The 13,802-nt window shown below is 34.1% G+C and overlaps 1 protein-coding gene across 6 annotated transcripts in view; it reads left to right on the top strand.

The window, feature by feature from the left end:
* The window catches only part of TMEM87A (transmembrane protein 87A), a 41,268-nt gene that overhangs the window by 489 nt on the left and 26,977 nt on the right, over positions 1–13,802 (top strand). For all 6 annotated transcript variants that reach the window (XM_057488731.1, XM_057488729.1, XM_057488734.1 and 3 more), the window contains exons 2-6: positions 955–1,015; positions 3,387–3,472; positions 6,015–6,128; positions 8,078–8,128; positions 8,210–8,254. In XM_057488731.1, the coding sequence (XP_057344714.1) occupies positions 955–1,015; positions 3,387–3,472; positions 6,015–6,128; positions 8,078–8,128; positions 8,210–8,254 (357 nt within the window). The remainder of the gene's footprint in view (positions 1–954; positions 1,016–3,386; positions 3,473–6,014; positions 6,129–8,077; positions 8,129–8,209; positions 8,255–13,802) is intronic.

The raw sequence follows: 13,802 nt of genomic DNA, 5'->3' as shown, positions 1-13,802 counted from the left end.
TGTAGATATAATGTATAGGTAGAGAATGGTTTCTTTTTCAGCTAAAGTTCCACAGGATCCAGTAATCCCCGAGAGGAATATGTAAATAAGCGTCTTTCTTACTTTCTCTTTTTAACTCTGCACTTTTTTGTTACTAGATAATACTACTTAACGAAGTTGTTTGATTTCGTTTGAACTTTGAGATGGTTATTCTACGCCTGAATTAGGAATCCTAGACGTTTAAAAAATGTATTTTAACATGGGGCTGGCTAAAATGGATGAAATGTTATTCTAAAATTGGATACGGTAAGGTTAGTATTTTGGACAATTAACTAGATAGGTTGACCCTTTCTCTCCCTCGCCCGCTTTTAAACCTCATTTGAGTAAGAGCTATAGTTCTGTGAGCAGACAAAAATCAGATGCAGGCAGGAAATGCCGAAATGCATTAGTCTGATTAAAACCAGAGTGGCCTTTTTGTTTCATTCCGTTCCACTCACTGGTTGTAATGTCCACATCTTATTTGAGCTTTTGATATGGCAGACACTATAACTTTTATTTGGTGGAGATCTTCAGTTTCTCAGTTTTAGGTATTTATTTATTACAAAATGGTCTGTCTGCTTATAGAATAGTTTATTTGAAGAAATGGTTACTCTGGACAGTGATGGGTGAGTAAAGGGAAGGAACTGATTAAGGAGTCCCTCCCAGGAAGGTTTAAGTTAAGTTGGGATTTCTAGCAGCTTCCTAGAGTCCTTGCTTCCTTGCCTGTGGGGAAAAATCATGTCTCTGTGCCAAGCTACAGAATCCTGCAGTTTGGATATGGTTGCATTTTACTAAGAGGAATGACATTGATGTCTTGTTTATTAATAAAACTAACTTAGACACTTTATAAATCATAGGTTTTTATACCAGTTATAGTCTACATTGGAAAATAAAGTGACATGATGCTAATTATCTTTCTCTCCTTTATCTTTGCAGGGGAAAAATTATTTTAGTTTTGGAAAGATCCTCTTCAAAAATACAACAATCTTCCTGAAATGTGAGTTTTTGTGTTTCATTAAGTTTTCTTTGAACTTTTCAGTGATATTCAAATTAACCTATTTTCTACCTCTGATGATCTACTCTCAACATATATACTAAAATTTAATAATCTAGCAATGTCTGGGTATAATAAACATGTAGTGTAACTAGGTGCTTTACTGAGAAATCTTCAAAGTATTTACTAGTGTGAAACTTAATTTTCTTCTTTTGTTTTTCTGGTGTTTATAAGTTAGATGAGTTGTGTTGATTGATTGCATGGTGTTTTAATCTAAGTCATAGTGGTACCACCAATTTTGCTTTTATGTGCTTGTTAGATGAAATTACTGAACAGGTTATGTAGGCTTGTCAGATCATTGGCTCTGAATGAATATGTTCAGTAAATCTTTTGTTTACAAAAGGAGTATGTTACCACGTGGATCTTTGGAAGAGGAAGCTCAGAGATATTATCAGGAAATAGGGATTATGTAGAACAAAACCAGTCTGTCCAGTGGGAAAACCACTGTATCTAAATCCAGAATATCCCATTCCAGTTTTAAAGAACAGCTTCTTTTTATTTTTGAAACTGGCTTTATTTTAGAGAATAAATGGTGATGAGCAGCCAGCTCCACTTCAGGATCAGGGTGAAAATCCTGATATCTGTCTGTCTGTGCTTCTCTGTATATATTTCCCCATGAAAGTGCAAAGTTTTAAGTCATAGTTGGATGATTTTATTACTTTTGTAATTAATAAGTAGTTATTAAAAACCTGCTCTGTAAAAAAAAAAAAAAAAAATTTGTGGGATTCAGTAAAAGCAATCCTTAAAGGAAAAAAAAAAACCTCTGTGTCAGACTCTGTTTTAGACTGCAGGGAAGTGATAGAAAAGGCCCCTTACTAAGCTTACAGTGTAATGGGAGTAAAGGGGGCAGATAGAATTTCCATGAGGAACATACAGTGTCTGTGAACATACAATCTAATGACTTAAACATGGTTTAAGTCCAATCTACTCTGACATGCTGGTCTTTCTTTTGACAGTTTACTAGATAAAAGTATCTTCTAGGGATAGCAGTTTTGTCTTCTGGAAAGCCTGAGAGTCTGTATGCTATTCTATTAATTATATATTGTCTTTTCTTATCTGTATTTTGATCTAATGGTGTTTTGCCAAGTTTATGCAAATTGTATAATTTGAAGTGTCTACATTTCATTGTGTTTGGAGGATTTGTGACTCCTTAAAAATTACATTATCTTTCACTTTGTTACTTTTGTGCTTTTTCATATTTTCCTTGTCTCTGATTTTATACTTCTGTGCATATGGTATTTAGTTTTCCATGAGCTTGGCAGGACTCTTTTCATTGTCCCTTAAAACCATTTAAATGGTGTCTTTTAATGTAAATAAGTATTTTTGCAGCCAAATTTCCCCACAAATCTGTGTATTGGGATTTTCTTATTGGCTCTTATTTAATTAAGCCTGTCTGTAGAGTTCTTCTGAGTACTTCATAGCAGAATTGCAATATTCTTTTCATCATTTCCATAAGTTCTATTCAATTATGTCAGGTTTTTGTGCATTTTAATTGAAACTTTTAAAAGTGTGCTACTTAAAAATTTGAGAAAACAAAACAAAGAAAACAGAAAAGTTATCATTTTAGGTTTCTAGATGCAGTCATGTCTGCCCTTGTCACCTTTGCATAAAGTAGGTATTCTTAGTATATGTCCTTTTCCACAGCTAGGATCAAAGATAAAAGAACACTGACTTGCCCCAGGTAAGAACGATTATCAGTCATACAGTCAGATTTTTGTGTTCCCAAGTCTTCAGACCAATACCTAGAGGTCTCTCTTAAGGGGGGTTTGAAAAGGATTTAATACTCCTTTCTCTTTGCTTTTGCCTCCCGCTCTCCCCAGCTGGGTTTGCTTTTTAGTTCATAGTTCTTTCTATCCAATCTTGGTATCTTTCAAGGTCTAAGCCATGAATTTTTTCCTCAGTGGAACTTTTTTGAATATTACCTTGAGATATCCCTAATGTTGTTACTTCTTTGTATACTAAAGTGTTCTGCTAGATAAATATTTGAATGGTAATAGAAGACTGGTTTTTAACTTAGGACTGCTTTATCACCTCCACATTTTTCCCAACAGGGAACCAGAAATCCAGCCATATAAATAGAGTTTCAAAGGTTAAAAACTGTTTAATTGCTGTTTCTTTTTGGGAACAATAATTACTTGCATCTGAAGAGTAGCCAGTTCTTTTTATATATATTACTTCATTACCTTGTGTTTCGAGAAGGAACAGTCTTTTGAGTATCTCAGTTTAGCAAGGAAGAAATGAGATGTGGGTAACAGTTTAGAAAAAAATGTTTTGTTTGGGTGTGATCTTTTATTCACAAAGATTTCTTTTATAGTTGATGGAGAACCTTGTGGTGTATCTTTGAATATAACCTGGTATCTGAAAAGTGCTGACTGTTACAATGAAATCTACAACTTCAAGGTAAGCAACATAAAATTGACAGACTCTTTCTTCCTGGGCTTTTGAGATCTTGGGGTCCCAAACTGATAGAGGAAGGAGTGTCATGTAGCTATGCAGAAAAGATCTGAAACTACACAGAATCCATGCTCTCCCGATTTGTGATCTACTGTACCAGCAGTTCTCAAACTTTTTGGTCACAGAATTCTGTTAAATTCTTAAAAATTACTGCAGGCTCCACAGTGCCTTTGTTCATATGGGTTACTATATTAGAAATTAAAACAAAATACATATGAACTTATTTAAAAATAGCAATAATAAACTCATAATAAAAATAGCAATAAAAAATAATAAAAATGTTAATATAAATATTTTTAATGAAAACCTTCTCAAAAAAACCTGGAAGAGTGGTGTTATTATTATTTTTTTTTTTTCAAATCTCTTTATTTAATGTTGGGTATAATAAAGACAGCTAGATTCTTACATATTCTTCACTCAGTCTATTGCAGTACACTATTTTGATTGAGTATATGCACAAAATGAATGTGGCGTTACACAGACATACAGTTGGGAAAGGGAATGGTATTTTAATAGTTTTTAGATGATTGTGGATGGTTATTTGATTCTATACCAAAACCTAACAAATGAAGTTTCTAAAAGGTTAGTTGCAATGGGGAATCTGAAACCATATCAGTGAATTCTTTTTGTACTGTTACTAAGATAAATTGGTGTTTCCATACACTTTGCGTGGTCTTTTTACCCATGTCTGATTCTGTAACATCATTCATTGGTCATTTAGAAAATACTGGTTGACTGAATTATATAAGCTGTCCAAATATTAATTCATTTTACAATTAACTCAAAATTACATTTGCTAATATTACCCTCAGTCTGTCAGAAATTCCATAAGTATTGGAAGCTGTTAATCTCATGGTGAAGCATATACAAGTTTTCTAGAATTCTGGTTTTCTTTCGAAAGCTCCAATTTTATCATTGACGGCGATTATTGTCAGTTATAATCCTTGAAGTGACAGCCTCCCTTTGCCCATTTTCAAGAAAATATCTCCCAAATAACTGAGTCTGAGTAACTGTAGTTTGTTATTCTTTCAAGTAAATGAAAAAAGTGGATACTTTAGTTCACAAGTCAAAACAGGTGCCAAGTGCTTTATCTCAATAATCAACAGCATTTTGCATCCTTTCGTTTTGTCTCAGAATATTAAAAAAGGCATGTACTCAAAAGGTTCAGATTTAATAACATTAATAATTTTACTGCTTTATCCAGAACATTCTTACGTAAAACTGGCTTTTTTTTAAACTGCAAGTTTGTGACTGGAGAGTACAGTGACTACTAGTATGATTAGGTGCCTCTGCTTGGTTCCTGATAAGGGTCAGCACTTTCACCCATCATTATTTTTGCACTATCAGCACAAGGCAAATAACATGTTGTTATGAAAGTAGTTTTGATCTGTTAGAGCTTGTGAAAGAGTCCATGGATCATGCTTTCAGAATTGCCATTAGTATACTATGAACATTGAAGCTATATGACTCCAAGATGGATTTTTTAGGCCTTTTTCCATTCTGTTTCCATTCCCCTGTTCTTCCCTCCCTCCCTCCCTTCCTGTTTCCCTCCTTCCCTCTCTTCTTCCTTCCTTTCCCCTACAATTCTTGAGGTTTCTTTTCAAAGATAATCTGACTGGTCCTTAAAAAATACCCACCACCCAATTGGATTTTAAACCTTAAGCTTTTTGAATTTCTGCCTCGTATTAATGTTTTGCATGATCTTTTTGGTGGTTTGGTGATTGGTTTTGCTTTTGTCACACAGTATTTTCTAGAGTTGATAATGAGGAGGACTAAAAGGACTGAAGAATTTAAAGAGAAATAATAATACCTCCAAAATAGGATTTGAAATATCATTGATTCTTTTTTCTTAAATTAACAGTAATTGAATTTACACTTGAAAACATCATATATTTGAAACTTGTTATAAACTGGTTAAGCATTTAGCAGATCCAGTCTTCGTAGGAAGTACAAGTTAGGAATGTAAAAATTAATCTGGTTGCCACGGGACGATGCAAATGTCAAGCAGATGAAAATGTGAAATTGGTTGCTTAGGAAAAAAGAGGGCAACATTAGGAATGAAGTTATGGGAGAAAACTGAAAGAACTGATGGAGTTTCTTCATCATATTAACAGTGGGCTGTGAACAGCTTATAACAGTTTTGTGCTCTGTCTTAGCTTATGAGCACATCTTGTTGGTGGTGTTGATTTAGTCAAGTAACTCTTGTAAATATATTTTCTTGGGACAAAACTCTCTGAACTTTTGATAGTGTCCCAGTCTTCCTAGAATTTTTAGAGGAACTACCCTTTTGATCCATGGGCTGCTGTTCTGCACTTTAGAGTCTAATACTGTTAGATTCTTGTGTATTATATAGCATCATTGTTTGATTTTGTTAATTTTTTAAAATAGCAAACCTATGACTGTATTTTTGCAGTAGTCAACCTGTTTGATACCTTTAAGTATCTTAATGTGAAAGATAAGTTAAATACTTGGAATTTTCTCTTTCCAGGCAGAAGAAGTGGAAACATATTTGGAAAACCTTAGGGAAAAAAAAGGCCTATCTGGGAAATATCAAACATCATCAAAATTGTTCCAGAACTGCAGTGAACTCTTTAAAACACAAGTAATGTTTGATAGTAGTTGGGGGGAGGGAAGTAGAAGAGGTGAAAAATGGAGTGTCTGTCTTTTTGGCGATACTGATTTTCCACTTCCCAATTCTTTCTTCTGACAGAAATAAGCTTGTTTTGATAGGTGCATAGTCAGCCACTTAAATGCTCATCTCATTAAAGAGAGGATATACTTTCCTTTGTGTGTAAAAAGCACACACCCAATCCTTTTTTATTGTGGTAAAATATACATAAATAAAATTTACCAACTTAACTATTTTTAAACCTGTGCCATTCAGTACACTGACATTGCTGTGCAGCTCTCAGCACCAGCCATCTCCAGAACTTGCTCATAATCTCAAACTGACACTTCATAACCAGTGAACAGGAGCAATCACCCCTTCCCACATCCCAGTTAACAACTGTTCTACTTTCTGTCTCCATGAATTTGACTTCTCTCAATACCTCAAAGAAATGGAATTGTGTAGTATTTATTTGGCTCCTTTCACTTAGCAAATGTTTTTAAGATTAATTCATATCGCGTGTATCAGAGTTTGTAAGGCTGAATAAATTCCATTGTATGTGTATACCACATTTTGCTTATCCATGGGACATTTGAAACCAATTTTTTACTCTCATGTCATCTCATGTAATTGATGTGTCCCCAGAAAAATCTGTGTTTTTAGGTTTTATTGATACAGATGCAAATCAAAGGGTTGAATTTCCCACCTTTTTCTGCATAGAGGGGAACGAGTGCATATTGTATATTTTTAATGCTTACTTGTATATGAGTATATAAATGAGGATTATTATTATAAAATCTCTTTTCTTAGAAATAGGATCTGATGCCATTTTTTTAATAGAAAAATTACATAGTTTTTAGGTGTTGAAAATAGTTGTAACTATAGCCTTTCGTTTGTCCTTTCTGCAGTTACAACTTACATATTGCTTCAGAATATTTAGTAAATTGCCTTGAAGAGGAAAGGGGTTCATGGAAAGCTAGTTTTTTTGGTCCAGTTACTAGAAGTAAAGTTTGTTGATAGGAAAGCTTTAATTTAATAATTAGTAATTGATAAGCAACTGCAGTAATTGTTAATTGAACTATAAAAATTGAGTTCTTGTCAAGCTTAGATTTTATGGACTTGGAGGAAAAAGAAAATATATTTAAAATGGTAGAAAAAGAAAACTAGGAATGATGTGGTGTTGAGCAGGGGATTTTCTGTTGGTTTTCCAAATTTACCCACCAGGCTGGGAGGATGGGTTGACCATTCTTGGATCTGATTATGGAAAGCTACTGTTGCCCAAGGTGCACTGCTTTTAGATCTGCTACAATCTTTCCAAGGTCTTGGCACATACCCCCTATGGGTAAGGTTTCTTCGCCGCCTCCAGTCCAATGTCCGCAGTTGAAATACATGCTCTAATTAGGAAGGAGAATGCTCCATTTGCTGATAACTGGTAAGAAAGGGGATTAGTGTAGGTTTTTTACAGGCATGGAGTATGTTGAGAAAGGATCAGTGGGCCCAGGAGTTTGGAATCTTAGGTTCAAATCCCATTTCTGCACCTAAAGCTTTATAGTGTTGAGCCACTTGTTCTCATTTGTGGGAATTAAAATTCTCATTGAATGAGAAAATTTTCTCATTCTCCGTCCTAAACATATAGTTTCTATCTAAGGTTTTATTATTCTTAAATATCTACAGTTCTTAGAGAAAAATTGAGTGGACAGTTTGGTTTGATAGTATTTTTTAGTTCCCAGCAGGGCTTTATTCACTTGTTGGTGGTTAGTTGGAATCCTCTATCAATGCCATTATTGTTAAATTTATTGTTATAAACAGTAAACTTATTATATATTTGTATAAATATATATTTAAATTAATTTACATATTTATTTGACCATGTCTGTGGACCTTAAGCTAGTTTTCTTTTCCTGTTATGCATCCTTAATTTTATTTTTATATTTGTTTCACAGAGCTTTTCTGGGGATTTTGTGCGATTGCCTCTTATAGGAGAAAAACAGGAGGTAATTGTTTTCCTTGTTATATATTTCTGAGAATAAAGTAAAAATTCTGAATTAATTTTCTTTTTTTTTTAATTTTTGAAGGCTAAGGAAAATGGAACAAATCTTACCTTTACTGGAGACAAAACTGTAAGTGTAGTAGGGAGTGTGGGGCATTGAGAACATTTCAGTTTTCTTATGTTTGTATATTTTGAATCGTTAACATTCTAACATTTAAAAAGAAACTGAAGAGTGGAAGCTTGTACACCAAAATGTTAATAATGATTGTCTCTGGATGATATTATAAGTAAGTTGTTTATTTTCCTGTTGTTTCTATATTTTCCATATTTGCTACAATCTGTATTGTTTTTGTAATTATCACCCCATAAATGTCACTTGTAAGTAGGAAGAAATTTTTACAAAAGAACCTTCAGCTCCATCTAAAATTATCTTGTGATAGAATATAACTGGAAGAGTTTAGAGTATTTGAGTAAAGTGGAAGAAAATATAACTTAAATTTTCAAAATTCACTTTCTAATTCATAGTAACTAATTCCTCAAAACTTTGCCTGTTAAAATATAGAAGAAATAACATATCCATGTTGGGTCATGCTTTTTACAAAACTGATTAAAGTTTTAAATTTTACAGTAACTTTAAGACATACATATCTCAGAATTTATCCCTTTAAAACATAGGATTCAGTGGTTCTTAGTATGTTCCCAAGTTATGCAACCATCAGTCACTATCTAATTTCAGAGTATCTTCATCCTGCATAGACATTAGTAGTGATTCCTTGTTCCACCCCACACCCCGCCCTATTCTTTCTATTTTTATGGATTTTCCTGTTCTGTTAATTTCATACAATGGAATCATATAATTTGTATCTGGCTTCTTCACAATTTAAAACTTTTATTTCCTTCTTGTGCAGAGATTTAAGATCAGTCACAGCTGAGAGATCTCAAGTCTCTCTTGGGCGTGTGTTCACATCCTGTGCATATGTGCACAGCCCTGCATGTACTCATGGTCTTCCAGATTTCCAGGGATATTTTGGAGCTTTTAAAAACTGCTGTGGACATCTCATTTCCAATTTTTAAATTTTAGTCAGCCTCTTGATAGCTCCACCTAGTGGCATTGCTTCTGGTAGCTTTGATCTTTCACAATTGTTGCTGAGTATTTTGACAATGCCTTGAGTACAGGGTCCTCCCCACTGAGTGATCTCTGAGTCAGTCTTAGAAAAGACAAGCCCTAGGAATAGAGCTTTCCAGCGTATGCCAGACAGCTCTGGTGGTTGGGCTTTAGGGGAGGGACCTCCAAACTTGTTCTGTTTTTTCCCAGTGGCTGCAGAAGTGCCATTTTTCACAGCTGTTGTAGTTGTGAGGACTTTAGTTTCAAGGAGCTTGGAAGAGGGGCATGGGATTAGGACGAAGGAAAATACAAGCTTGCTTTTCTTACTGAGATTCACTATTTATCTTGAGGAAACACTTCTAGGTTTGTTGCAAGTCTTTTGTTATTTTCCAGAGTTCCTAAAAAGTCCCATCATTTCTGCCCATGTTCTTGTTGCTTTTATGGGTGAGTGGATTTTCAGTGGTCCTTATTCTGCCATTCTGGAAGTGTCCCCACTCTCCTTGCCCTGCTTATAGTTATACAAAATTTTAAACTAAGAATGAGTTTGGCATGGCATGCTTCATGATATTTTTCTTTTTTTTGAATAATAGTATCAGTTGGGATTTTTTTACTGCTAATGTATGCATATTCACTATAAAAAATTTAGAAATATATGTAAATGAAAAGAACATAATCATACTACCACCACACACAGGTAGACTATAAATATATTTTCTAGTTTTTTGTTATATGCATGTTTATATTTATTTGAAAATGGGAATCCTACAATATGTGTTGCAGCCTTTTTAGCTTAGCAGTATAACATGGACATCTTTTCAGTTCAGTAAATATTGTATGACATCGTTATTTAAATGCCTACATAGTATTTTATTGTATGAATACATTGCAGTTTATTAACAATTTCCCTATCTTGCACTATTTTACTATCTTGCAATTTTAAATAGTGTTGCAGTGAATATTCCCGCAGATTGGTTTCTTTTTAGGTCTTTATTTTCTGGTTTTAAAAGATTCCATGTTGGTGAACATTTTTCTTCCGTAACTTAAGAGTAAAAATGTTTTATAATTTTATTTTGTAGTTGGTGTGATTACACAGAACACATGAATGTTAACCAAAATGAGATCGTATTATATCTGCTGCTGTGTAATTTCTTTTGGCTTAACAAATTGGTACATTGATACTACTTTACTCTTTTTGTGACTACAGACTATTCCATTTTACCTGATTCTTGTAATTAATAACCAGTTAATGTATGTTAGCTTGTTTGCAAATTTTCACTACTATGGATAAGGTCACATTCATAATGTCTAGCTTTATCTTTGTGCACATTTAGAGGTGGTATTGCTGGGTCTAAGTGTATGCCAGATTAATAGGTTTTTTAAAAATGCTTTGTCAAATTTCTCTGGAGGAAAGTTGTAACAATTTATGGTCCCAAGAAAGGAAGATTGAGTTTCCCTCTTTCTGCACAAATAGTGGCTATTATAATGTAAAACAGATTTCATGCAGTTTGTCAGGTTAAATTATTATAAATTTTATATTTAAAAAATGAGTGAAGCTGAACATTCATCTGGGTACATATCAGCTGTTTTTAATTGTGCTTTATTCAGTAGTCTTCTGTGCATAGCATACTTTTAAAATTATACTCAAGGCGTGATCCTTGTTCCTAGTGATTAAAGTTGGCTGAAAAAATGGTCCTGTCAAATAACACAAGTAATATTTAGAAATATTTATCAGATTGTAGCCGAAAGAAATCAAAGAGTTATCTCTCCTTTGGATCATTCTTCCACAAAATTGGGCCAAAGAGCAAAACTGGACAGCTACATGTAAGAAAATGAAACTGGATTATTGTCTTAACTCCATACACAAAAGTAAACTCGAAATGGATCAAAGACCTGAATGTAAGTCATGAAACCATAAAACTCTTAGAAGAAAACATAGGCAAAAATCTTGAATATAAACATGAGCAACCTTTTCCTGAACTCATCTCCTTGAACATGGGAAACAAAAGCAAAAATGAACAAATGGGGCTACATCAAACTAAAAAGCTTCTGTACAGCAGACACCATCAGCAAAACAAAAAGCCCTCCTATAGTATGGGAGAATATATTCATAAACAACATATCCGATAAGGGGTTAACATCCAAAATACATAAAGAGCTCACATGCCTCAACACCCAAAAAGCAAATAATCTGATTAAATAATGTGTGGAGGATCTGAACAGACACTTCTCCAAAGAAGAAATTCAGATGGCCAACAGGCATATGAAAAGATGCTTCACATCACTAACCAGGGAAATACAAATTAAAACTACAATGAGGTTTCACCTCATACCAGTTAGGATGGCCAACATCCAAAAGACAAGGAACAACAAATGCTGGCGAAGATGTGGAGAAAGGGGAACCCTCCTACACTGTTGGTGGGAATGTAAGTTAGTTCAGCCATTGTGGAAAGCAATATGGAGGTTCCTCAAAAAGCTAAAAACAGAAATACAATTTGACCCAGTAATTCCACACCTAGGAATTTACCAAAAGAAAACAAGACCCTCAGTTCAAAAAGACATATGTACCCCTATGTTTATCACTGCACTATTTAGTAGCCAAGATATGGAAGCAACCAAAGTGTCCACCAATAGATAAATGGATAAAGAAGATGTGGTACATATACACATGGAATATTATTCAGCCATAAGAAGAAAACAAATCCTCCCATTTGCAACAGCATGGATGGAGCTAGAGGGTATTATGCTCAGTGAAACAAGCCAGGTGGAGAAAGACAAGTACCAAATTATTTCCCTCATTTGTGGAGTATAATAACAACGAAGCAAAACTGAAGGAACGTAACAGCAGCAGAGTCACAGACTCCAAGAAGGGACTAGCGGTTACCAAAGGGAAGGGGGGAAGCAGGAAAGGGGTGGTGGGGAGGGAATGGGGAATGGTATTAAGGGGCATTATAATTAGCATACACAATATAGGTAGGTCACGGGGAACTCAGTATAGCACGGAGAAGACAAGTAATGACTCTATAGCATCTTACTGTGCTGACAGTGACTACAATGGGGGGTGAGGACAAGTGATAACATGGGTGAATGTTAAAAGCACAATGTTCATGTGAAACCTTTATTGTATATCAATGATACCTTAATTTAAAAAATATTTTAAAAATTTCTGCCAGAGAGGAGAATTCTAATCCTATTTAAAAGATGCTCAAAAGTTCAGTACCTCCATCCCCTTTTGTTAAAGCTCTGATAAAACATGGTTTTTAGAAGAAGGGGCCTCTTCCTTTTCCCTTCAACTAAGATTTAATTTTTGATTAACTCAGTTTTCTGGTTTAATATAAACAGTGATGTGATATATGTGATATATTGACCATTATGTAATGTTTTTAAATTAATAGATTTTTTTTTTAGAGTAGTTTAGGTTTACAACAAAATTGAGCAAAAAGCAGAGAGTTCCCACATACCCCGTTCAGATGCACATAGGCTTTACCATCAACACGTGAACTAGTGTGGTTCATTGGTTATAATTGATAAACCAATGTTGATACATCATTGTCAACCAAAGTCCATAGTTTACATTAGGGTTAGTTCTTTGAGTTGTATATTCTTTGGGTTTTAGCAAATGTATAATGACAGATATATACTGTTATAATATATAGAACAGTTTCATTGCTCTAAAAATCTCCAGTTCTCCACCTGTTTATCCCTCCCTCCTCCCAAGCCCCTGGCAATCACTGACTTTTTGCTCTCTCTATAGTTTTGTATTTTCCAAAGTGTCATATAGTTGGCATCATATAATATATACCCTTCTCAGATTGGCTTTTTTCACTTACTAAATAAGCATTGAAGGTTTCTCCATGCCTTCTTGTGGCCTGACAGCTTCTTTCTTTTAGTGCTGAATATTCTGTTGTCTGGATATTTACAGTTTACCCATTCACCTATTGAAAGATACCTATTGAAGGAGCTAATTATAGCTTACTATTAAACCCTATATGTTAGGAGCATGAGGATTAAAGAGTGTACTAAATTTTACATGTTTAATAGAGTGCCTGGCATATGAATGTTATTTTTACAGGCTCAGAATACCTATATTCCAGAGTTAAATGTAAATTTTGTCAAATCCTGGAACATGAGAATTAATAAATCCCTTTTGAAATTTTTAAGAGGTAGTTTTAAGGTATGTAAAATTAATAGCCAACCGGTTTAGTACACCAAAGTTTTACTGGGTTGATGAACAAGTAAGTTCAGGAAAGATTCAGTTAATTATGGGTAGATAGGACATGATGTACCTATAACTTTGAAGCTCTAAAATTTTCTCACAAACTGCTCCAAAATATTGTCAGAGCTCATCAGACGAAGGTAAATCAATATATGATTCAGCATGGCGCTTATGTTCTTAAATTACTAAAATAATCTAGTAAATGTGTAGCTATAGAATCATTTAATCTGCTTTTTTGACACGGGATTTTTGTAGCATGGAATATAATTTTTGAACTCTTGTTTTAGCCTTTTCTTGGGTTATAGGACGATTTGAGCATTTGAAAAAAGCTGTGAGTCCTCAGGAAAATGCATAAATATG

The sequence above is a fragment of the Manis pentadactyla genome, chromosome 11 (assembly GCF_030020395.1).
Source record: "Manis pentadactyla isolate mManPen7 chromosome 11, mManPen7.hap1, whole genome shotgun sequence".
Classification (NCBI taxonomy): domain Eukaryota; kingdom Metazoa; phylum Chordata; class Mammalia; order Pholidota; family Manidae; genus Manis; species Manis pentadactyla.
Note: the sequence above shows the minus strand (reverse complement) of the source record. Positions and strands in the feature narration are given on the sequence as shown.